Source organism: Mercurialis annua, linkage group LG7 (genome assembly GCF_937616625.2).
Source record: "Mercurialis annua linkage group LG7, ddMerAnnu1.2, whole genome shotgun sequence".
NCBI classification, from domain to species: domain Eukaryota; kingdom Viridiplantae; phylum Streptophyta; class Magnoliopsida; order Malpighiales; family Euphorbiaceae; genus Mercurialis; species Mercurialis annua.
Genome location: NC_065576.1, coordinates 41,894,619 through 41,921,950, shown reverse-complemented (window position 1 = coordinate 41,921,950; position 27,332 = coordinate 41,894,619). Strand labels below are relative to the sequence as shown.

The following is a 27,332-nucleotide window of genomic DNA, read 5'->3' as shown; positions in this document are numbered from 1 at the left end:
AATAATTTTTAGCCTGAATAGCTATAGTAACATTTCGTTGCTGTAAAAATGAATGTCCGGTTATTAAAATTTAACAATTAAATGCCCGGTTATTAAAATTTAACAAAAAAATAATGATGACTGTTTTATGAAAAATTTATAATTTAGTAACTGTAAAAATCTTTGATCCCGTTGCGTTTTCTTATAAGCCTATGATCGATTTTGAGGATTAAATAGTTGACTGGTACTTACATTTTGTCACATATTTAAAATTGATATCTAGCTCGTAGTTATATTGTTTCAGTATTATATTTTAAATTTTTCTTTCAGGCGAAAGTATTTCAATACTTCCCAACCAAATCACAATAACGTGACAATCTGGCTGAAGCATTTTCTTGAAATATAATGCCATATCAGATGTTTCACTTCAAGAAAATAACAACATGACATAAGAAAATATTCTAAAAATAATTTTCATCCGGTTGTCATGTCCGTTTAATTTGGTTGGAAAACATTGAATTACACTTTCAACTGAAACAAAATTAAAGCTATAATATCAAAAATATACAAATCAAAATTTAGATACTAATTTGATATATACCGCGGAATTCGGGTACCACCTATACATTTAACCCCAATTTTGTCACTAGTACTAGCTCAATAATTATGTCTTAACGGTTGAAATTGAAACCTTTAAGTGCATGATTAGATAATTTTCTTGTGTTCTAATCAGAAACTTTATTTTTCATTTCCAAACAAATAAAAGATGAAAAGAGAAGAAAAAACCAGAAAATGTGCAAATGATTGAGTGTACTAAATGCATAATATTAGAAAAACTCCATGCGCCCCTGGTTTTCACAGAATATTAATACTGTTCTTGAAATAATTGAAGGGTTCATCTTTCCAAGCTCCAACCAACCATTAATTTTCTTCATCTAAATTAAAATTTACTTTTTGGTCACATGTTTATTATCTTTTCTTGCAAGAAATCTTTGTTTTCTTGAAAAAAAATATTCACAATCAAGAATGTAAAAGGAATTAAAAATGTAGCAGAAACTGAAGGATATTGAAATGCTGGTCTTGATTCAGGTGAATGATGAGATATTGATGGTGATATATAAGTTAAATTAGGTTAATGTGGCCACTAATTTTTTTTTTTTTATCAAAGGTGGGAATCGACTCTTTCGAGTCTCATTTGTTAGTTGTTAGTTACCGAGGCGTGGTTCGAACCCACAACCTCTTGATGCACTTAGAGGTGCCTTAGCCATTCAAGCTAGGCCCACATTGGCAATGTGGCCACTAATTACTGTGTTCTAATATGCAGACAATCTGCGGCTCATAATAATTGGCGAAAGAACTAATCTTGAACATAGCAAAAGCTGCAACTTTCTGCAGCTTTTTTTGAATTATGGATCTTTATCTGAATTTATATATCTTAGGTCACATGATCAATATTTTTTATACGTTTTGGAAACAAAATTTATTTTTTTGTGGCTGAATCAGAAAACAGATAGGATAGATGAGATTAAAAAAAAATTCCCAAGACGCAAGTGAGTTGGTAATGCGATCTCTTCGTTTAAGTGAGATCACTGTTCAAACCGTTCTCACGTATGGTGCTGTTTATTGTGTTTAGAGTTTTGTTTTCTACATGGGATCTACCCGGTTCGAGTGGCAATTAGAATGAATATAGAAGGTTTAAAAGTGTCGTCTAATAATTGGGAGTATTCAGGACACCTATGATACTATTAAAAAAAGTTAATGATATTTAAAAATCATATCTTTTGATTTTTTATAAATATATTTATAGAAATTTATCCAACTTTGTTCGAAAGACGAGAAATAAAAAATGAAGGCCTGACGGTGTTAAAAAGTCTGACTTTTTTGATTTTTTGTAAATATATTCAAAACTTTCAAGATTTGTATAGATTTTTTTTCAATTTGATAATTTTTTTGGAATTGTGTTAATATCTTTCACTCCAGCAAAATATTTATCTGTTTTTTATATTCATTTTAAGCTTCAAACTTGCTTTTTTCAGATTAATTTGACCAATAAAAGATAAATTATTTATAATTTAATTCTACTATTATTTTTAATTTTATTTTTGAATTAGAAAATTAAATTTTATAATTTTATAAAATGAGTTTTGCTAACTAAAGAATTAGTATGTAAATTCAGTTGAAACTATAGATAATAAAATGGATTGGTAAAAAATTGAATAAATTATAATGAAATTATCACGTATTTATAAATTTTAAGTTTTGGATAATTTTATAAAAAAATTAAAATAATGGTTTTATTGAACCATTAATTCTAAAGAAAATGATCGTTGATTGCAGAAGAAGCAAGGACCCGAGATAAGAAGATTAAAGAAATAAAAACGATAGCCATAAACAATTGGTGACTAATTTTTTCTTTTTTCTTTTTACAGAACAAACCTAACTTTTTTTTTTAAATTCACATTTTAGTATTTTACATTTTTATATACTTCTCAAAATGTGACATATATGAGTTTGCGTAAATAATTATTTGATAATATTTCAGAATTTGAATAAATATATCCTATTAATATTTATATTATAAATTTTTTTGTATATACGTTATTAATTTGATTTTACATTATGTTTTTTGGTTGTTTGTATTATATGGTGGTCAATTCCTGTTAAGTTTAATGTGAAGAAGACTTTCTGTTAGTTTTCTGCTTGTTGATACGTATCTGTCGTCTGTGTCTGTAATCTAAATTAATATTTACAAACTAAATATATAAAAATAATACATAATATTAAGAAGAAAGAACCAAAATATATTCGTTGGAAATCTCTCCACGCCTCATTTTCATAAGCCTGCAATTTTTATCTGTCTCTTTTTGACTCTTTTCTTGTTCTGGTCCTTTATCTTATAGTTAGGGACTTAGGGTTATATATATATATATGGTTGGTCCATAAATAAGATGGAAATTCGGTCTACGCACTAAATTTATGTTTATTATATAGTTCAACATATTCATATATGAGAATCACTACTAGAAACAGTCTTTTAGTAACAGATATTTCCGTCGATAAACGATTGAAATCCATTGCTAAATCAATTTTTCATCGGTAAAAGACTGAAATATGTCGTTAAATCAGGAGTTTTCCGTCGGTAATTTGAGAATTTCATTGGGTTTAATATTCTGCAATATTAATGAACTATTATTATTGTTATAATCAATTCTTTGTTAAGAAAACCTGGAAGATGCCGATACCCAAGTTTTCAAAATAATTAAATCCTAATGGTAAAAATAAAAAATAAAAAATAAAAAATAAAAAATAAAACATTATGAAATATATACTCAGTCAATGCTGGCATAAACTTTGTCATCACAAGTTAATTAGCCGTACTCTCTGTTGTTATTTTTTTGTTTTTACATTGATGATTATTGATTTTCTATGGTAGGTATGAATAACAGGAATACCATTTATTAAACATGTAGAGACTGACATTTCTCTTCAATTCACTTCAGTATTTTTAATTGTATGAGAGATCAATAGAAATCTAATTTTACTATCTGATCTCTCATAAAATTAAAAATTGCATTAACTATATTGTAAACAAAAAAATTGTTGCCCAACAATTTTATGTTATAAAATATTTATTAGAGCCGTAGCTATTTTGGAATAAAATCTAATCTCGTCGCAATAGCATTGTGTTTATATAGATCCAATTAACCAATCAAATTTTTTGATCCTCCTCTCAAATTAAGCCATTAAAAATTAAAGCGTCACCGATAAAATTTAAATTAAATCGATATAATTAAATTAAATACTTTTTATCACAAGATAATATTAACAAAAAATAGACCATATAGATACAAAAAAATATCAGGCATGAGAGTTACCTATCATGTAGGTCAGAATTATCTTTTTTGTATATAAAACATGTAAATCTTATAATCTATAGCATACACCACATAACATGAAAGTAATAAATAAATAAAAATAAAGATAATAAGATCATTTGTGTGTCTCCTATATATGAGGACATAAACGCCACATATTCTATTTTCTTCTATAGTTATTGTATTTAAATATTTATGTGGATTGTTTTATGCATGTGAATGCATATATGATGAATAGATAGGTTAAATTCTATTTATATATTTGTATTTATATATTTGTACGGGTGTGTATATGCTTGTGAATGCATATATGATGAATAGATAGGTTAAATTCTTATATTATAAAAATTAATGTGGATTTTATGACTTTTTGAGCTACTAACAACCAAATATAATGTGTTTGAATTATACTTTTTGTTGAAGAAATTACTATTAGGATAAAGAATATAGTGGACTCTTTTTGAGCCGTCTTTTTGTGTATTTATGCTCGTGAACTTTGAGTACTCTTGTGAACCTTCTTTTGCTTTGTTCATATGATTATTAATATTTTAGGGTTTTATTTCTTTGCTTCCCTCCACTAATTGAGTCATGGATTATTGTATAGTTATTTCTTTAATATATACAATTACAAAGTTATGATGAAACAATTAAAATTTAACTCTAATATTTTATTAAATAATTAAGTCTAGTAAAACAAGAGTTTATTTTCTTCATAATTTGTTTGTTAATTGAATCATATATTGTTAATATTTTTAATTGGAAAATAAATTTGTAACTATTTAATTAATTATAAGTTTTAGAAAATAATTTGGACATTCTCTTTTTATGAATTAATGATTTTATTAAAACCAAAAGCACAAGGAGTGACTAAAGAAACAGAATCCAGAAACAATCAAACAAAAGAAAAGGCAATCTATCAGTTTTATAAATTGAAACAAATATATTCATTTTCATTTTCAATTTATTTTTTATATACAAAAATTTTATTTTAAACCTCCGTAGCCCTTCCTAAAATGAGATACAATATTAATTGTGTAAAATAAACATTCATATAAAATTTATAAAAATAATTTCAAAAAAAGGTGTAATTTAGGAATTGAATATAACTTTCACACATAAAATTAACGGATCAAATTATCTTTTAAGAATATATGTGACAAAGGAATTAGAGTTGTGGACATATTGTTTTCTTTTTTAATTTTGTGCATAGTTGACAGCTATTAAATATTATGATATATAATTAACAAATATTACAATAACGATATAAAATATTAATATTTTTAAAATCTCATAAGTTTGTGATATTTTAAAATAAAAGAGTAATATATTTTTTTAATGGAGAAGTAAATTATTTTTATAATCGTTACTCTACTTTATAAAGACAATTAGTTAATAAGCATTAAAAAAATACTCTAAATGGAGAAATATCTTATTTTTCTAACTTTTTATATTTTAAAATTTAATTGATAAAGCTTCTACATCTTTAATGAATCCCGTCTAAGTAAGAATCTAATGACCCTTTAAATAATATTGATTGGGTATTGTTTTATATTTTTAATCCATTGCTTAACTTAATTTGATTACAAGTTATAGCTATTTGTGGTTGCTGAACAAGCAATAATTAAGCACAATAAAGCAACTTGTTTTATTTTACTACTAACCAACATTAACAAACTGAGGAATTAATTGTGTAAGAATCAGAAAGTTATTGAGCAAAGGGTTATTATTTTTTTTTGTGTTTTATAAGTAAATAAGTTTTTTTAAACATTTTTTGTCAATTAAATTTTAGAATCTGTATCCCGTAGTCAAGTAAGTACTTTTTAACATTTTTAGTCAATTAGCTCTAAATTCTCTTAATTTAGATCAAATAACTTCTAATCTTTAAATTTCAAATGCATGATTTATTTGACCTTAAGACAAGGATTTTGAAATTTAATTGATTAAAAAAATTAAAAATAATGTATTTGACTTTAAAATATAACATCAAAATCTGAATTGACCCTTTTCTCAAAAGTTATATTTTTAATTTAAAATTAGAGAGAAGGTTTGTTATATTCTTGATATAAGTATAGTCAGGGATCTCAAACTCAAAAAAATAAAATGTGATTAGATAATTAAATTTGTAATTCATATGAGAATATATTTAAATTAAAAGTTGGATATAATTATTATAAATTATACTATTATAAAAAAATAAGAGTACTTTTGTTTATTTAATAACAAAATAGATATAAAAAATTATTTTATGAAAATTTAATGAATAATAAACAAATTATTCTCTTTGAGAAAAAAGAATAGACAAAATAGTCATCATTTTAGAAGAATAAAAAATAGTAATATTTTTAATACGAACATGCATCCCAGGCTAAGCATTTATTGATCATATATTATATAGTAGTGGACCACTAATAGCTATGTGACATTGCACCACAGCTATGTTATGTTATGTTGCTATTGCAATTAATTATAAATAAAATACTAGCAGATATGTACTCTTCAATGTTATAGGCTCATCACCAAGATAAACATGATTTCTTTTCCTTTAGAATATTAGTATATTCAAACCAACATTCAAATTATATAGTAAATTAACTGTTATAAAATATGCAAGTGAACGTTGGCGCAGTTGGCAACGTTCACATTGCATTTCTCTGAGGGCGTGGGTTTGACCCATCCCTCAGACAGCCAGTGGGCTGATTAAAAAATGAATACTAACACTAACATCTAACATCTAACGTAGTATAATTCTATCTCCGAAAAAAAAAAAAAAACTGTTATAAAATATTAAAACATCAAAATAAACAGAATAACTAATCAACTTGAATAAAAATAGTAAAATAAAATAATAAGATGAAAAATAAAATTTAATTGTGCAAATTAAGTGTTGAAAATTTCTAATCGGCATTTTTACTTTTAATATTTTTATTTTTAATTTGTTCTGTATTAAATATACTTCAATAGTATAATAATAATTTTAATTCATCAAGAAGCTTGAAGCTAAAATTTTAATAAACGTTAAACGGTCTCGTTCGAATTATCAATCCATTCAAACAATCCAAACAAAATTATTAAAATACATCACAAATACATAATATTGAGAGGGCTATTTGGTGAAACTTTGGTGAAACTTTTTGAGAAGCAAAGCTACAAGCTCCACCGAAAAGCTGAACTAAACACCTCCTTAATCACGACCATTAAAACTTGCCATATAAAATCATAATCTTTTTTTTACTTTTTCAAATCTATTATTTTAGTGTATTTTTTTTTTGACTAAATTCTTCATTACACCATTAATTAAACACTCAAATTATAAATCGACACCAAATATTATTATCTTTCGGCTATTTGTTAGAAAAAATACACCGAATTTTATTTTGGTGATAGATTTGAAATAAAATAAAAGATCATGCCTTTAAATATCAACTTTTAAAAATTATGATCAAAATAAAATTTTATATAAAGATTATAATTTTTTTATAAAATTGACCCAATATTTTTTCATCATTTTTAGTCATTCTCTATTCGATCATTAATCTGTTCTTTTTTGTGCTTTCACCTTCTTTTGTTTCTTTTTAATTCGTCCATCATTGGAAAAAAGAAACATTCAACAATTCATCTGCAGAAAATAAAAGGCCATTGGATGGTGATTATGGATCAAAGGTCACGGATCATTCTAGAAATTAAAGATCAAATAGACACTATTTTATTATTTTCAATTCACAAAAAACAAAACAATAATTCATCTAAATCTGATCACAAAAAGCTCATTTGTGGAGATCTCAGCGTTTTTCAATAATGCATGTGAATTTTTTTCAAATTGGTATTTTGTTTTATTTATATGTGCCCACATCATCATTTAGTGTTACATAAAAGTGTTCTTTAAGGCACATTTGAATCATATTAAAAATTATAAACCTTACTCCTAAATTTATGTAAATTATATATGTTAAATTATAAAATTGTAAATAATACTAAACAAAATATCAAAATAATTAATTTTTTAATATTATCTTTTAAAAGTAATTCATAATTCATAGTAAAAATATAAATTTAAAAATTTCAACAAGAAAGTGAGGTTTTAAATAGAAAAATTTGGACGACGATTTTTTTAAAATAATTTATTAATTTCAATAATATTATTTCTTACAAAAGGATGAATTTTAATTTAAAATTTAAATATAATTTATTCAAAGTCACTCACTTTAGATGGTATTTGAAATATTGTTTTATTTTTTGAAAAAATGAATTTTGATTCTTTTGATAGGATATGGTAATTTCAGACACTGAGAAAAATAATAATTTAGCATATTGGTAAAGTCGTTTTATTCAAATTTAAATATTAAAATAAAAACAAAAAATCAATAAATTATAACTCAAATGTTATAAGCGCTAAACAACAATCTATTAGGTTATGAGTTCAATTTTTCCTATAAATATTATCCTTCCCCAATTATTTCAAAAAAAATTAAAACAATAAAAATTACAAAATTCATCTTATTTGTTTGTATTATGACCAAAACCCTCAATCCAAGGCTTAAAAGCCATCTAAGCAAGGTCACGGATTGCTTGGAGCCCCAAAATTATTGGCTTCGTCAACTTTATATATTGAATTGAAATAATTTGATAAGGCTTCTAAATTTTGTTGTTGCTGAGGTATTCTTGGCCTATAATGCAAGTTAGATCGTGTTTCTTGACCCACATTCCTCCTATTGTATTGAATGTTGCGGAAGCTTAACAATTACTACTAGCAAGTCACTTATTGTGCTAAATAATTATACCGGAAAATTCCCAGGAAAGATTGGTGGGTCACAAGTGGACCACTTAAGTACCAAATTCCTTAGACAGAATTTCACTCGATGTAACTAACTTCACAATAAATAACTCTAACTAGTTTAAACGTTAGCTATTAAATAAACAATAAAGAGAATACCAGGATTTTAACGAGGTTCAGCCAAAAGAACCGGCTTATATCCTCGGGCACTGCCAAAAAAATACTCCACTATTTGTTTGTAGCAAAATACAAACTCGAGAGAGAAAGCAAACCGAAGCCTTAGGAGTAATAGGCTAGCTCGCTATAAGAAAGAGTGAGATGGGATACTTTAGAAGTGGAAAGTGGGCTTTCTTTTATAGGTGAAGAGAGGCCCCACCTTCCACTTCATTTCCAATGTGGGACAAACCACAACAAAAATTAGCCTACTTCTACAAATCTCCACCTAGGCGAATTTTCTCTCTCTACAAACTTGGACTATCTTCAGCAGTGCCTGTCGTTGCGCTTCAAAGCGCCAAATCTCAAATTCTGAGAATACTGATCAAATCCAAACAATGTTTGAATTTGACTGCTGTCACCACTTTGGTCAACATATCCGCAGGATTTTCCGTGGTCAAAATCTTCTGAAGTAGGACTCCACCTTCTTCGATAACCTCTCGGATAAAATGATACCGGACATCAATATGCTTCGTCCTTGCATGGTAAACTTGGTTCTTTGCTAAGTGAATAGCACTCTGACTATCACAATGTATCTCTACATGCTTCTGTCCAACTCCCAGTTCACCAAGCAACCCTTGAAGCCAAATTGCTTCTTTAACAGCCTCTGTAATTGCCATGTACTCTGCCTCTGTGGTAGACAGGGCAACTGTTGACTGCAAAGTAGACTTCCAACTAATCGGCGCCTTTGCTAATGTATACACATAGCCTGTTGTTGAACGCCGCTTATCTAAGTCACCCGCATAATCCGAATCACAATATCCAACAACACTTTGACCATCTTTCTCGTCCCGCTCAAATATTAGACCAACATCTACGGTGTTCAGAATATACCGTAGAATCCATTTTACAGCTTGCCAATGCTCCTTTCCAGGTGCATGCATGTATCTGCTCACCACCCCAACTGCGTGCGAAATGTCGGGCCTTGTACACACCATAGCATACATCAAACTGCCAACAGCACTCGCATACGGAACCTTTGTCATATAATCTTGTTCCGCATCATTCTTTGGAGATAGAGATTCACTCAGCTTCATGTGAGGAGCGAGCGGAGTACTAACAGGTTTTGATTGTTCATTCATACCAAAACGCTTTAGCACCTTTCTCAAATATTCCTTTTGAGACAAACAAAGTTTTCCCAAACTTCTATCTCTACTTATCTCCATACCGAGAATCTTCTTGGCTTCACCTAGATCCTTCATTTCAAACTCTTGACTGAGTTGAGCCTTCAGTTTCTCAATTTCTCCTTTATTCCTCGAAGCTATCAGCATGTCATCAACATAAAGGAGAAGATATATGAAGGATCCATCTTGTAGCTTGCGCAAATACACACAATGATCATATTTGCTTCTTGTGTACTTCTGCCCCAACATAAACTTGTCAAATCGCTTGTACCACTGCCTTGGTGATTGCTTCAATCCATACAACGATTTTTCAAGTTTGCACACCAATTTTTCTTTACCAGCAACCTTGAATCCCTCTGGCTGAGTCATGTAGATTTCCTCTTCCAAGTCCCCATGTAAAAACGCCGTTTTTACATCCATCTGAACTAGTTCCATATCCAGCTGTGCTACTAAGGCCAACAAGATTCTAATGGAGGAATGTTTGACAACTGGAGAAAATACCTCATTATAATCAATTCCCTCCGTCTGAGCATAGCCTTTAGCTACCAATCTTGCCTTATAGCGAATATCATCCTTGTCAGGAAATCCTTCTTTCTTTGCATATACCCATTTGCATCCAATTGCCTTCTTTCCCTTCGGCAGACTTGCCAGTTTCCAAGTCTGATTCTTATGAAGAGATTGCATTTCTTCATGCATAGCATTCTTCCACTTTTCTACTTCTGAACTTTGCACAGCATCCCGATAAGTGGAAGGAAGCTCATCATTTGTAATTGAAGATGCACACGCTACCAAATTAGCATAGCGAGCGGGAAGTTTCTTTGTCCGTTTACCCTTCCCTAATGCAATTGACTCATGTTGTTGTGGAGGTTCTTGGGTTTGAACCTCTTCTTCATCTGACTCCTCTTCCGTAGGAGTTTCCATGTCTGCTTCTTCATTCACTGGGTCAACAATTCTTTCAAACTCCACCTGTTTTGGAGTGTTCTCCACGTGCCGTGAAGTACCATCACTTTGTATGTTTTCTGATGTTACCTTCTTTAACAGGGCAGACTCATCAAAGGTAACATCCTTGCTAAATATTATTTTCTTTGTCTCTAGACACCAAAGACGATAGCCTTTCACTCCTTGGCTGATTCCCAGAAAGAGTGACTTCTTTGCTCTTGGGTCTAACTTTGATTCCTTTACGTGGTAGTATGCAGTGGAACCAAACACACGTAAAGAATCATAATCTTTAGCAGGTTCTCCATACCATTTTTCTATAGGTGTCTTGCCACCAATAGCAGATGATGGTAAGCGATTAATGAGGTGAGAAGCATATGTTACAGCCTCAGCCCAAAACTTTCTGTCCAACCCAGCATTGGACAGCATACACCGAACTTTCTCCAGTAATGTTCGGTTCATGCGTTCTGCCACCCCATTCTGTTGTGGTGTATGTCTGACTGTGAAGTGTCGAACAATGCCTTCATCTTTGCAGATTCTCATAAAAGGATCACTAGTATATTCTCCGCCATTGTCCGTTCGGAGACATTTGATCCTTCTATCGGTTTGAGTTTCCACCATCTTTTTCCAAGTCAGGAAAACTCCCAAAACCTCATCCTTCGACTTCATAGTATACACCCACACTCTGCGAGAGAAATCATCAACGAAGGTAACATAGTAATGCTTGCCTCCCATTGATGCCGTTTTGGAAGGGCCCCACACATCAGAGTGAACATAATCCAAAATACCCTTAGTATTGTGAATCACAGTGCCAAATTTCACCCTTGTCTGCTTACCCTTCACACAATGCTCACAGAAATCCAATTTGCAGGAACGTAGTCCCTTCAACAATCCTTGAGTTGCAAGAACCTTCAAAGATTTTTCACCAGCATGCCCCAAACGCCTATGCCACAGACTGGTTTCCTCTAGCTCCTTATCATCACTAGAAGCTACTGCAGCTGTCCCAATAATTGCACTACCTTGATAGTAATACAAATTATTGTTCTTTCGAATGCCTTTCATGACTACCAGTGCACCAGAGATTACTTTCATTACTCCATTTTCTGCAGTCACTCTGAAGCCCTTTGATTCTAGGACTCCTACAGAAATGAGATTTTTTGTCAAACTCGGTACATAGCGAACATCTTTCAGAATCCTTGTTGACCCATCATGGTTCCTCAAGTGAATTGAACCAATTCCTTCCGTCATACAAGGATTGTTACTTGCCGTGTAAACAGCTCCACCTTCTAGCTTTTTGAAGTCAACAAATAATTCCCGATTGGGACACATATGATGACTGCAACCCGAATCTAGAAGCCATGCAGTAGGAGTATTTGTCAATGACACAACAACTAATGAAAGATCTGAATCTTCATTGTCACACTCAGCTACATTCGAAGCAAAGGCAGCTTTTTCATTATCAGTCTTGCTTTTGTTCTTCCGTTTAGGACAATCCCTTTTCCAGTGCCCTTTCTCTCGACAAAAGGCACATTCGTCTTTCTTTAGACGGGATTTTGATCTCCATTTCTTTCCTTTCATTCGGCTTTCTGGACGGCCTCTAACCACCAAAGCTTCTACCGCACTACTAGTTGTTTCTTTCTTATCCTTTTTCCTCAATTCGTAACTATATAATGCAGCACAAACTTCACTAAGAGACACACCAACCTTCCCGTGAAGAAGAGTAGTTTCAAGAAACTCGAACTCCTCAGGAAGTGATCCCAACAACATTAAAGCCAAATCTTCATCATCAAACGTCACATCCAAATTTAACAAATCAGCCACTAATTGATTGAAATTTGTGATGTGTTCATTTATAGTAGTACCAGGGAGATACGTGAATCGAAACAGCCTTTTCTTCATGTGAAGCTTATTCTGACTGTTCTTTTTCAAGAACTTCTCCTCCAATGCATTCCACAATTTACACGCAGATGTTTCCTTTGAGAAGGGATACTTCTGCTCTCTGGAAAGGCATGACCGAATGGTACCACATGCTAAACGATTGATGCTACTCCATTCTCTCTCATCCAGGTCTTCCGGTTTCTCTTTTTCAATAGCGACGTCTAGACCTTGTTGAAATAAAGCGTCTAGAAGCTCACTTTGCCACATGCCGAAATGTCCCGTACCATCAAAAATCTCCACCGCAATTCTTGCATTTGACATTGCCATTCTTCCCGAGGAAGAAGCTATCAATGTGGACGAACTTTTGTTTCCCGACATTTCTGCTCCAACTTTATTTAATAGCTAACCAGTACGCCAAGAATAGAACCTTGGCTTTGATACCAATTGTTGCGGAAGCTTAACAATTACTACTAGCAAGTCACTTATTGTGCTAAATAATTATACCAGAAAATTCCCAGGAAAGATTGGTGGGTCACAAGTGGACCACTTAAGTACCAAACTCCTTAGACAGAATTTCACTCGATGTAACTAACTTCACAATAAATAACTCTAACTAGTTTAAACGTTAGCTATTAAATAAACAATAAAGAGAATACCAGGATTTTAACGAGGTTCAGCCAAAAGAACCGGCTTACATCCTCGGGCACTGCCAAAAAAATACTCCACTATTTGTTTGTAGCAAAATACAAACTCGAGAGAGAAAGCAAACCGAAGCCTTAGGAGTAATAGGCTAGCTCGCTATAAGAAAGAGTGAGATGGGATACTTTAGAAGTGGAAAGTGGGCTTTCTTTTATAGGTGAAGAGAGGCCCCACCTTCCACTTCATTTCCAATGTGGGACAAACCACAACAAAAATTAGCCTACTTCTACATTGAAGTCAAACCACAAATACAAAACACAATTTGAATGCTCAAATACATTATTACACCCACGCAATTTTTACATACGAAATACACAAATTATTTTTAAACATAGATAGAGATAAAAAAAAGGTAATAACAAAGTACAACATCTAACAAGAAACCAAAGATCGCTTGACATGTTGAGCCTAGTGATCATGGGCTTCAACACTTTTCGATCGCGAAATGTAACAAAACATCGTAAATTGGAAGGTTTGTTGAAAACGCTAAATATCATCATAAATACTTTGGACCGAAGATAATGAACAAATTCCTATAAAAAACACATTTGTTTAAATAGGACACGATCAATAATCAATTTAATATATTGATTAAACATGTACATAATTATTGGACTATTAAATAGCTGGTTAAAATTTTATTGGTAGAATATTTTTATTTTTTTATCCTAGCACTCAGATTGAAACAAGTACGTGTGTACGTAGAACGCGAAATGAATCACAAGGTCCCAAAAAGGTAGGATGTATTATATCTGTATAAACACTTTTAATAAACAAATTAATGACTCAATTTTTTTAAATGGCACGTTTGAATGTATTTAAATAGTATATAATATTATTTAATATAATATAGATAGAATAATTACTATTTATTAAGATAAATAATATTAAAATAATATATAATATAAAATATATATACATTTAAGAATTTATTTGTTTTAAATAAATAGTATCTAATTATACTCAATTGTGTTTAAACGGATTGGATTTGTATAATGCATTTAAAAATGAAACTAACTATGTCATAAATGAGTTAATTTGTTTATAATACGAAAATACTTATATTATAATCTAATTTATTTTTTTATAAATATAATCTAGTTTGTTTAATCGTGCATGAAGTCATCATTTAATTGTGTTGTGTTTAAAATTATCAAGTTTAATACACATTAAATTTTAATTGTGCAATTATTTATAGGCCATTGTATATACTGAGACTATTTGTGTCAGTGGCGGAGCCACAACAAGGTGAAGTTGGGCGTCCACGCTATCTCCTCCAAAGGTTTTTTTGAGAGATGTAGAAGCCGTCCCGCCTGGTCGTCACAGACTCACGATCATTGACGGTGTTGATTAGGCCATTAGGGTTAGGTATCTGGCTTAGTTGAATGACGAAGAAGATGACAACTGATACCGCCCTAATAATATCAGAGCTCCAAGCATCGCCTAACGAATGCTATGCTCGCCCAACGGGTCTCCAAACCTCCCATCGCCCATGTCTGTCTCGGGCGGACTTATCCAGGTCTGCCATTTAGACGACCTCATCCACTCCGTTCCCTGACACCCACTACCCGGGATAATCGGGAACGTGCCTTCACCATTATCAATAATCGTGGGACAAACCCACGATTTCCCAGATAACAACCGCCTTAAACTCATTATAAAAGGAAGCCACAGAATGCTGAGAAGGGTAAGCACAAATCAGACTTAAATACTCTTACACTCATTTACCTACCAAAAAACCCTCTCTGACTTAAGCATCGGAGTGGCTTTCAGGCTGAGCAAGCCTGAGGTCCTTTGAGCTTATATTTGTTACTTGTGCAGGAAAAACAGTACGGGCGACCCTTTAAGATCGACCTGTATCATTTGGTGCGGTGAGCGTGGAACTTATCAGTTTCGTCGTTCCTTTTAGATACTTTTTCAGAATTTGCTTTTTCAAGAATGGATCCCCTACAAGATAACACTCTACCAGCTACCAACAGAGAAGACAGGGAAACAGAACCACCGGCCCTAAATCTGTTCCCCCCAACCAGCGAAGAAGGAGAAACCAGCGACCCCCTGGCGATAAGACAGACGATACCTCCGATAGCCATAGCACCTGAGGAAGAGCCAATCAACAACCAAGCAATGTTCAAGGCTTTCCTAGAAATCACCAGTCTGCTCAAAGACATCAAACAGAGTATCTCGTTAAAGTCGCCAGAACAGGGATCAGCGAAATCACCAATACAGAATTCAACGTCGACCATGGACAAGGGAAAAGAACCGATGCGAGAGGAAGGTGCTCCGGAAAATTCAGCAAAGAAACAAAACGCCCCCATAGTAATTCCAGACGAAGAACGTTGGATGGATGAACAACACACCCTCAAAGGCGGAGAAGAGCATCTGGAGGAAAAAGTCCGCCAAGTCATGAGCAGGCTTGGAATAAGATGTGAAGACGTAGACATCTCTCTTCGAAGTGACTCACCACTTGCAGATTTCATCATCTCTCACGAGTTCCCTACAAAGTTCAGATACCCTCCAAATTTGGAATCATACGATGGAACAGGCTGTCCCAAGAGCCACATTCACAAATTCCAAGCGGTGATCAATGTTCAGACAAACTTAGATCACGACTTTTCCAGGCTAGATTCGTAGCATGCATCCCTCAAAAGAAGCTGTCCACAGACCTGCTGGCCATCATGCAATGGGAAGGAGAGACACTCAGGAAGTATGTAGAAAGATTCAATAAGGAGGCGATGCAGATAGAAGACCTGAGCCAGGAGATCGCCTACACAGCATTACTCAATGGAACTACCAACTCCGACCTACGAAAGGAATTGTTGGCTAAATCACCAAAATCATTTACCACACTGATGACCATCGCACATACACAGATCAGAGTGGATGATGGCCAGAGGGAGATAGAGAATCGCCTCGGACGGGTAGAAGAACGAACGTTTGCAGAAAGAAGAAATGGGGACAGATCGCCCACAGGAAAGAGGTTCGGAGAAAAAGGCAACGACCATTTCAGAAATAAAAGGAAAAAAGACGAAGATAGGCGATATACGCCCCTGAACACAACCAGAACCAACGTACTGTTTTGGGTAAAAGACAGCCGAGAGAAGGTCAGATGGCCGAGGAAGATGAACGCTGCATCAGCTAGCAAAAGAGACAACAGCAAATACTGCGAATTTCACAGAGACAACGGCCACACCACAGATGAATGCTGGCACCTGAAGGAGGAGATAGAGAAGCTGATAGAAAGGGGATCTCTTTCCCAGTTCGTAAAAAGGGACACCGAAGCCAGAGAGACGGAATCAGAAAGAAAGAAAGAGCGGAAAGAAGAAACCGCCAGAAGACCCAGACCAGAGCCAGCAGGCGTGGTTAACGTAATAATGGGCGGATCAACCGGAGGAGACAGCAATACTACAAGAAAGAAAGCTGCAAGAACAGTCTACTCAGTTAGCCCAGGTGCACCAAATGCTAAGAAATTCAGAAGCGTATCTTTTTCGGAGGGCGATAGTCATGGATTATCAGTCCCCCATGAGGACGCCCTGGTTGTCAAGGGGCGACTCAACAATTTCGAGGTATCTCGGATGCTTGTAGACACGGGAAGTTCGGTAAACATGATCACAATGGAGGTGTTCGGCAGAATTGGACTCAAGAAAGAAAATTTGACACATGTCTCTACTCCACTGGTGGGACTAGGAGGCAAATCTGTACAGGTGGAAGGATCACTGGAGATAAACATCCAACTGGGGGATGGAGAGATCTACAAAGAGATCCGAGCAGAATTCATGGTGGTCAATATGGACTTTGCATACAACGCAATTCTCGGAAGGCCACTTTTGCACGATACGTGCGCATCCATTTGCATGAGGTACCTACTGATGAAAATCCCAACCAGAGAAGGCGATGCCGAAATCAGAGGATGCCAAAAGTCAGCCAGAGAAGCATACTTTACAGCTCTCAGGAAAGTACATATAACCTTGCCAGTACTAACAATGGAACCTCCAGAGAAGAAGGAAAGGGCGGAGCATTATGGGCGAACCGCGAGAATCGAATTATCCCCAGGAAAAGAGATAGAAGTGGGAGATGAGCTAGAAGAAGAAATCAAACGATCTCTGACAGAAAACCTCAGATCGCTTGGAGACTCCTTTGCCTGGACAACAGACGAATTGATCGGAGTAGACCCGGACGTCATATGTCACCGGTTAAACATAGCGACCGACGCGAAGGCAGTGATACAGAAGAAGAGAAGGCACTCGCCCTAAAAACAACTCGCCATCGCAGAAGAGGTCGCCCGGTTAAAAGCAGCAAACGTGATCAAAGACGCCTATTACCCCAAGTGGGTAGCAAATGTGGTGATGGTAAAAAAGTCCAATGGCACTTACCGAATGTGTGTGGACTTCACAGATCTGAATAAAGCATGTCCCAAAGATAGTTTCCCGCTTCCACACATTGATCAGTTAGTAGACTCCACAGCAGGTCACGCCCTCTATACATTCCTAGATGCCAAGGCGGGATATCATCAGATACCCATGGCACCTGAAGACCAGGAGAAGACGGCCTTCATAACGGACCAGGGATTATTTTGTTACAAGATGATGCCCTTCGGTCTGAAGAACGCAGGAGCCACATACCAGCGGCTGGTGAACTCAATATTCAGAGATCAGATCGGAAAACACATGGAAGTTTATGTGGATGACATGATCATCAAAAGCATCCGAGCTGAAGACCACCCAACAGATGTGAAGATAGTCCTAGAGACGCTAAAGAGATACCAGCTAAAGCTCAATCCGGAAAAGTGCGTATTCGGAGTACCGGCAGGCAAGTTCTTGGGATACATGGTCTCTCAGCGGGGTATTGAGGCTAACCCAGATAAAATCGAAGCGGTCTTAAAAATGACGCCGCCACGGAGCATACATGAAGTCCAGAAGCTCAACGGCCGGATCACGGCTCTAGGTCGGTTCATGTCCTGCTCGGCAAAACGATGTCTACCTTTCTTCAAAACCCTAAAACAGATCAAGAACTTCACATGGACAGCAGAATGCCAGGAGGCGTTTGAGGAATTGAAAAGCTTCCTATCCTCGCCCCCACTTTTGGCGAGACCAGATCCGGGCGACGTGTTATATTTATACATCTCTTGCTCTGACGAAACAATAGCAGGAGTATTGGTATCGGAAAAAGGAGGAGAACAATACCCGATCTACTACATTAGCAAAGTACTCAGAGATGCGGAGCTAAGATACCCGAAGTTGGAAAAGCTGGCGCTGTGCGTATACACCGCCACCATCAAGCTCCGACATTACTTCGAAGGACACCAAGTCATTGTACGAACCGACCAACCATTACGAAAAATCCTCCAGAAGGCGGAGACAAGTGGACGCATAGCAGAATGGGCCGTCAAAATAGGAAGCCTGGGCGTTATCTATGAAGCTCGAAAAGCACTGAAAGCTCAAGCACTAGCCGACTTCTTCGCAGAATTAACATTCAAAGAACCCATGGAGAACAAAACGACTCCCTGGGAGATACACGTCGATGGAGCAGTTTGCGGAGAAGGAGCGGGGATCGGAGTCGTGCTCAAAGGACCAGGAAGAATCCAAATGGAATACTCAGCAAGACTCGAATTTCCAGCTTCCAACAATGTTGCGGAATATGAGGCGCTGATAACAGGGTTGCAATTATGCGAAGAACTCAATATCTCCGAAGTCCAGATCTATAGTGATTCGCAACTGGTCGTGAACCAAGTCTCAGGGAACTTCGAAGTAAAAGAAGCTACATTGAAGAAATACGCCAAGCAAGCCAAAACCTTCTTTGCCGATAATGGGCGATCCTGATCGTTACAGCAAATACCCAGAGCAATGAATGGAAGATCAGACGAATTGGCAAAGTGGGCAGCAACAAAGAATTACGACTCAATGAGAAACATCCCTCATGAAATCAAACGACAGCCTAGCTTTCAAGAAGAAATTGAAGAAGGCGAAGTACTGATGGTAGAAGGGGAAGAAACCTGGATGACCCCCCTCACAGCATACCTGGCTAATGGAATACTCCCCGAGGATAAGAAGGAAGCCAAAAGAATAGTGGTACTATCATCAAAGTTCGGAATATACAACGGCCAGCTGTACAAACGGTCATTCACCCATCCCTGGCTAAGGTGTGTGAACAAAGAAGAAGGAGAGTACATCATGAAAGAATTACATGAGGGGACCTGCGGAGCACATGACGGAGCATCAACACTGGTCAGGAAAGCACTGCTACAAGGCTATTATTGGCCCACGATGAAAGAACAAGCTACAACGCTAGTAAAGGGATGCTGGCCTTGCCAGCAACATGCCTTGGTACCGAGAAAGCAAGCTTCAGAAATGAAACCCATCGGCAGTGCATGGCCGTTCGCCCAGTGGGTTATGGACATCCTGGGACCTCTCCCTTTAGCCACAGGACAACGGAAGTTCCTGGTAGTGGCAATCGACCACTTCACCAAGTGGATAGAGGCAGAACCACTGGCAAAAATCACCCAACAACGCATAACTAACTTTTTCTTTAGATCTATCTTGTGCAGGTTTGGAATACCGAAGGTGCTGATCACAGACAACGGAAAGCAGTTCGACTCAGCAAAGTTTAGAAAGTTTTGTGCCGAGTATCAGATCGACCTAAGGTTCACTTCGGTTTACCATCCACAATCAAATGGGCAAACCGAAGTGGCCAACAGAATCCTACTGGCCGGACTAAAAAGAAGACTAGACGAGTGCAAAGGAAGATGGGTAGAAGAACTCTACAGCGTCCTATGGAACTACTGTACCACCCCTAGAGAATCAACGGGCGAAACTCCATTCGCCCTAGCCTATGGAACGAAGGCTGTAATTCCTGTAGAGATCGGCGCACCCACGCCAAGGACAGAAGACAACCAGCTAAACCTAGAAGAAAACGAAGAAGAGCTCAGGAACAATCTGGATCTCCTGGTTGAAAAAATCAACAGATCAGACATCAGGATGGAAGCCTACAGACAAAAGATGGCCAAACATTTCAACAGCCATGTAAAGAAAAGAAAATTCAAATTAGGCGACCTCGTCATGCGAAAAACCGAAGTCAAAAAAGGAGAAGCAGGAAGCGGAAAACTGCAGCCAAACTGGGAAGGACCTTACACCATCAGCGAGGTCATTAAAGAAGGAACATTTAAACTCACTAACTCCATGGGAAGAATCATACCAAGGACATGGAACGCCAACAACTTGAGGAAAATTTAGTGACAATGGATCACCATCCGACATGATTAGTTATTCCTTAAGAATTAACATAATTAGTCAAGCGATGTTTAGTTTCAATATTGTATTTCAATTCCTCCAAGTGATGTTTAATCACAGCATTGTGTTTCAATTTCTACAAGTGATATTTCGTCACGCTATTGTATTTGAATTTATGCAAGTATTTTAATTTACCCTTGCTCGGACAAGGAATTTCCACAGATATCGTCTCTTTACCATAATTACTGATTACTTAAAATATTTCCAAAGAGGAGAACTGACGAGTTCACTCCCAAAAAAGGAAAATACACAGTCAAAATATATATCGCCTAAAATAAAGAGAACATAGAAACTAGCTATCTCAAAAATAAAGAAGGCAAAAAAGATATATATTAAAAAGAGGGCAAATGCCCCACAAAAAAAAATTACAAAGGAAAGTAAAATTCCTAACAAAAGAAAATATACAAATGTACAAAGTACATAACAAAAAAAAAAGAGAAAGGAAAATTCTTCCTATACAAAAACTAAAGAGAGAAAGAGGAATCTAAAGCTTGATGATCTCTGGCTCAACCTTCTCCGGGACAGCCTCTTTATTCCCCTCCAAAATATTTGGGACAGATAGCCCCTCCTGCGAACCCCGCCTGGCTGAAGAAGAAGCATCGACATGAATGTTGCCAGAACGGGTGGGAGAAGGGACATCGGCAAGACTAAGAGGATCGGACCCTGGAAGGATAGACTCCAGATCAGAAGGCCGATCCAATAAGTCCAGAGCAGCAAAAGGCCGCTCCGAAGATATAAGCAAGCCGAAGTCCTTCTCCTCAGGACTACCTCCCAAACCGGGAACAAGAGGCTTCTCGCCAGCCTTGGCAGGTTCCTGGACCCCTTGGGCAGACTGTTCGGCAACCTCAGCAGCACCTCCACCATTTTCAGACTTGATGGAGACAAACAAGTCTTGGGGAGAATCTGGCTCACTCTCACTGTTAACCCCCTCGGGAAAGCCATATAAGAATTCAACGTCCCCATCAGGATGACGCTCCAAGTAGGTACCCACGATGGCTTCAGTGAAGTCAGTCAGATCATTGGCTAGCTGGGCGGTGTTACGGCGACGCCTCTCCTTCTCACGAATCAGCCTGCCCCGCTTCAAATAAAGCCTCTTCTCAGCAACAGAGACTTTATCGTTAAGGGCCGTGACGGTGGTGTCGAACTCCTTCTTGAGATCGTCATAATCAGTACTTTTCAACACCACCTCTGCCGCCAGATTTTTATTTTCCTTCTTAAGGCGGGCGACCTCCTCAGATAGCACACGCTGCTGCTTCACAGCACTCTCCCTCTCTCTGGATAACCTATCCACATCAGCACGAAGAGAGTCCAGCTTCTGAGTGCACCCGCCATGTTCGCTGCGAAGGGAGTCATACTTTCCCTTCAGCAGCTTGTACTCCGTCTTTAACTTCACCTGCATCTCATCGTCGTTAAGACGGTTGGAGCGGTATTGACGGATGGCATAGGCAACCTAAACATAAAATAAAGCTGAGTTAGAAAATAACCATAACAGGAGGAAAAAGGCAAAATGATAAAGTTAGAAAATAATCACCTTTGCCAGGTTAGAAAAACAATCGTCCATCAGTACGTTGTCCGGCCTCTTCAAATAGTAGTCAACGTCCGAAGGGCAGCAGGAACCCCGGAAGATGTCGTGGGCAACGGCAGGACAACGCACAGTAGCATCGGCCCCATACTTTTGAAGGAGCAGGTCGACCTGAGTCACCATCACATCCCTCTTGGGCCTTTTCATAGAGGGTCCCTCCCCCTCAGTATCTTCGCCCCCTGAAGAAGGAGCTCGCCTTTTGCTGCCGGTCGAAGCAGCCGGGGCAGTTTGGGGAGCCGGAGGAAGGGATCGGGGAAGCTTCTCCTTCGCAGGAACCTCCATCTTATCCTTCCCCTTACCGGTGTAAGAGGGAACAGCAGGAGGAGGAGGGCTGGTGACAGGTTCCTTTATCTGGAAGCCTGGCAGCACCACCCTAGGAGTGGGAGCAGATTCATCACCCTTCTGAGAAGAAGGTGGTTTGCCTCCAGCCGAGGAAGGAACATCGCCTCCTTTCTTGGCAGGCGCCTTCTTAGCCTCAGAAATCGGCTTGGGAACAGCTTGGGGAAGGGCCTCCCTCTCTCGAGCCTCTCGGCGAGCTCTCCTATCCTCCATGACCTTCTGCTGAAGTTCCTTGAAGTTCGGCACTGAAAAGTCAAAGTAAACAAAATTCAGAAAACGCTTCACAAAAATTAAAAGGGAATAAAAGCTTCATGGCACAAACAAGGTACCAGAAGGACTAAGAGGCATAGAAGAAATATTAAGAGGGGAAGAAAGAAGTGGTTCTCCCATGTCAGGGAACTCATCTCCATTATCAGGCGATGTCTCCCTCTTATCCTCACTCTTCTTCCTCTTCCCCCTTTTTCCACCCTGCACTCTCTTGTTTCTCTTGGAGGCAACACTTTGGTCCCAGCCAAAGTAGGAATCTATCAGATTCACTACGTGCACCTTAGCGCCACCTCGAAGCAGACGCACCGTCTCTTTATCAGCCTCGCTCAGGTTCGCCTTTTCCAACTTTAGGGGCCCTTCCACAAAAACATTCGGAATGGAACCCCAACCCCCTTCCTTCTTGGCGATGACAAAGGAACCTTTCCACCGCTTCAAAGAATTGGGAAGACCAGTGAAGGGAGATCTTCCGGGTTGCAAGTAGAAGAACTCATCGCTTTTCTTCCTCCCCAAAGAATAGATCGCCCTAACAATCTCGTAGCCCACCTGTCTCTTCAGTTGGAGTCCACGAATAAAAACTCCTGTCAAGTGGCGGTGGGCGTTAGGATGGAGTTGACCTAAGGGGATCTTAAAATTATCGAACACTTCTTGGGTGAAGAGATCGAGTGGTAGCTTTAAACCCGCCTCAAAATCTTCAACAAAAAGCAACTGTTCATCATCCTGTAAGACCTGGCTAACAGCCGAACCTTCAGATGGAATCCGAAGACCAATGAAGGAAGGAATTTCGTACCTCGCCCTAATCCATACAAGGGCTTCTTGACCCAGACTGATGGTCCACTCAGACAAGGGTTTTTTCTTACTAGAAGATGTCCCTGAAGACCCTTTACGTCTCTTAAAAACAAAATCCTCCTCATCTCCTTCGTCATCACCCAGTCCACCATCTCCGACCTCATCTTCACCAGCATCCTCAAGGGGAGCCTCGCCCTCTGGCTCTCTGTCATCAACACCCTCCTCACTGTCAGGGATCACCTTCTGAGACAACCCGTCCTCGTCAGATGACAACTCAACGAGGGTAGCAAGAGGAACAGGGTAAGTTGGGTCACTGGCAGAACTCTCAGAAGAAGAGGAAGAAGAAGGGGAAGACACAGAAACCCTTAATGTAGACATCCTAAAAATATACTATCTGAAAGCAAACAAGAAGAAGGAAACAAGAAAGACAAACAAAAATAGCTAAGCCACTTACTGATCAAAAGAGAAAGTCTGGTGCTATGTAACTCGAAGAAAGCCTGGCTGGAGAAATAAATCAACAGAAGTAGAGAATCAGAAAAAAAATCAAGAGTAAAAGACTTTAAATTAAAGAATAAGTACCTCTTTTATACGCCAAGTTAGACACTCGAATGCCTGACAGCAGGAAACTCCTCGAAATAATCAATGAAAAACCAAAAGTCGCGTCCTTTTATAGTCAGAAAACGCTTCAAATTCGTAACCGTTGAAGGAAACGTTTGGAATTCAAATCATTTCGAAAATTTCGGAAATTCGAATTTTGAAATTTGGCGCTTCAAGTCTTTGACTTAGCAAGATTACAGGGGGGGGACATCTGATACCGCCCTAATAATATCAGAGCTCCAAGCATCGCCTAACGAATGCTATGCTCGCCCAACGGGTCTCCAAACCTCCCATCGCCCATGTCTGTCTCGGGCGGACTTATCCAGGTCTGCCATTTAGACGACCTCATCCACTCCGTTCCCTGACACCCACTACCCGGGATAATCGGGAACGTGCCTTCACCATTATCAATAATCGTGGGACAAACCCACGATTTCCCAGATAACAACCGCCTTAAACTCATTATAAAAGGAAGCCACAGAATGCTGAGAAGGGTAAGCACAAATCAGACTTAAATACTCTTACACTCATTTACCTACCAAAAAACCCTCTCTGACTTAAGCATCGGAGTGGCTTTCAGGCTGAGCAAGCCTGAGGTCCTTTGAGCTTATATTTGTTACTTGTGCAGGAAAAACAGTACGGGCGACCCTTTAAGATCGACCTGTATCAACAACTATAATTTTTTTTCGTTTTACTTCCTTAGATCAAAAGGAAGCCATTTTTATCCTATTATAAAAGGGTCAAAACTAGGTAGCACGGAAACGGAAACGGGAAACGGAAACGATACGAAACTGACACGGAGAAACGAAAGTTTTTCAAAATGAAGGACACGAAACATGGGGGAAACGTGTAGATAACAAAAGTATAGGGATATATTTATAAAAATATTTATCTAAATATTTATGATAATTAACAAAATAATTCATTTTAATATACTAAATATTTAAAATTTTATAAATATTTAAAAAAATATAATATAATTCAACACAAATAAGTATATTTGATGTATTGTGGGCAATGCGAATGTAAAATTTATAGATAACTAGTTAGATTTTTTTATTTGTGGGTAATAATTTTAATTTTTTAACAAATTTTTAATTTTTATTATTTACGGAAACGGCCCAAAACGTTTCGTACGAGTGTGTAAGAGTTTCCGGTTTCCGAAACGTTTCTGAAACGGGAAACACAACTTTGTCGAAGTTTCCGTGCCTCATAGGGTCAAAACGATAAGCAAGTATAAAAATAAATGCAGCGGGATTCAAAAATATGAAAGCAATAATTGTTTCACTTTTCACTTAATTCCAATTCCAAACTCATATTGTTAAAATCCAAGGTAAAATAAATTTATTGTCCATAATTTTAACTTTTTTGTTAAATTTACTGTGATCTTTAAATTTTACCAGTTTCCATTATCTTTCAATTTTTGTTTAATATATTTATAACTCATTTGAAACTGACATGACGCGAGGTTGTACACGCCATGTAAGATACATTTTCAACATATAGACGAACAATATTGTGCCACATCAGCTAAGTCATAGATATTATTTGGCAAAGGTTGAAAAAATGATGGACCAAACTGATAAGATTTAAAAATCGTGATATATTTGGTAAAAATATTATTGATCATATTACTAGTTTAGGCTAATAAATCAAGATTTAAGTTTACTAATTTAAACAAATTATCTAATGGCATAAACTATGAATTAAAAATTAATTACAAATCAAATAATAATGGCAAAAATGGGTATTAACACTCTTTCACACAATTACAATTGTCGGTGAATGAATTATATTGCTTAATGTTCTAACTATTATTAAGCATTAATTAACATTTGTCAAGAGTTAATTAACTAAACTCAATTCAGTTCAATTTAAGAATCAACTAATCACTTTCGTTTAACGAATCAATTTTTAATATAAACCAGATTGTTAAGCAAGTATAAAAATATTGAATCAATTATCAAAAGGTCTCATTGATAATTAAAAGCAATTGAATTCTATAGGTCTATTGCTTTATCATTTTTCAATCAATAACACAACATAAATAATCAACTAAAATTGTTCAAACTCTAATTAATATGAAAACGATAGAAACACAAAACCATTAAATAATAATATAAAAACAAATAATCCAAAAGTGATAGGGAACGTTAAACCCTAAAAGTGTTTAGCTATACACACACACACACACACACACACACACACACACACACACACACACACACACACACACACACACACACACACACACACACATATATATATATATATATATATGGTAGAAATCAAAATAAACAAAGAAAACATAAAAAAAGAGATAAGAGATAGTTAAGAATTATTTCACGCATTTCTCCGATATCGAGCTTCTAACTTCTTCGTGCTTTCATTTTCCTCTTCTTATTCTTGTGTAGTATATTGTATCGTATATTTGAATCCTCAATATCTAGCACTTTATATCCTCCCCTTTAGACTGTTATAGATATTTTAAGGAAAATATTGACAATCTAAATGGTTGAATAAAACTTCGATTTAGCTTTACTAATTAGATTTATCTTTACTAATTCTGAATGTCAGTTTGCAAAAGAAATTCGAATTTAAAACTATAAAATCCGAGCTAACTTATTTCATAAGAGTTGTAGGTATTTGAGTCCTTTAACTGCGGGCTTTAGAATCGGGTCATTTTGACTTCTACAGTTCCGGTTATGGTCCAATTACTGAGGTGTGGTCCAACAGGTCCGAATCTGCAAAATTAAGCCACAATTCATGCACATAAACAAAAGCACTAACCTCAAATAACTCATATGAATATCAACAATCAAGCTAATGTGTCACGACCCGATTCTCGGCATCGAGACCGGCGCTAGGGAATGGGAGTGGTTGCTCCGAAACCCGTAGCAAGCCTTAAAAATAAATTAAAATCACTTAAAAAATTTCGCGGAATTCAAATCATTTTCGAACATTTTAAAATCGCAGTTTAAAACGTTCTGATGAAAATTACCA

The 27,332-nt window shown here is 36.4% G+C and overlaps 1 protein-coding gene across 1 annotated transcript; it reads left to right on the top strand.

Moving 5' to 3' along the window:
* Positions 1 to 15,716: 15,716 nt before the first annotated feature.
* LOC126657201 (uncharacterized) lies at positions 15,717 to 17,725 on the top strand. The gene is made up of 2 exons (XM_050351857.1): positions 15,717 to 16,052; positions 16,094 to 17,725. The coding sequence occupies exons 1-2, from the start codon at positions 15,717 to 15,719 to the stop codon at positions 17,723 to 17,725; spliced, it is 1,968 nt and encodes a 655-aa protein (XP_050207814.1).
* Positions 17,726 to 27,332: the final 9,607 nt, after the last annotated feature.

Excerpts from the sequence above, each read along its gene's own strand:
- LOC126657201 (XM_050351857.1), top strand. The coding sequence starts at position 15,717 with ATGGACAAGGGAAAAGAACCGATGCGAGAGGAAGGTGCTCCGGAAAAT. Across the intron at positions 16,053-16,093 it reads ACATTCACAAATTCCAAGCG|GCTAGATTCGTAGCATGCAT; the intron begins GTGATCAATGTT and ends CGACTTTTCCAG.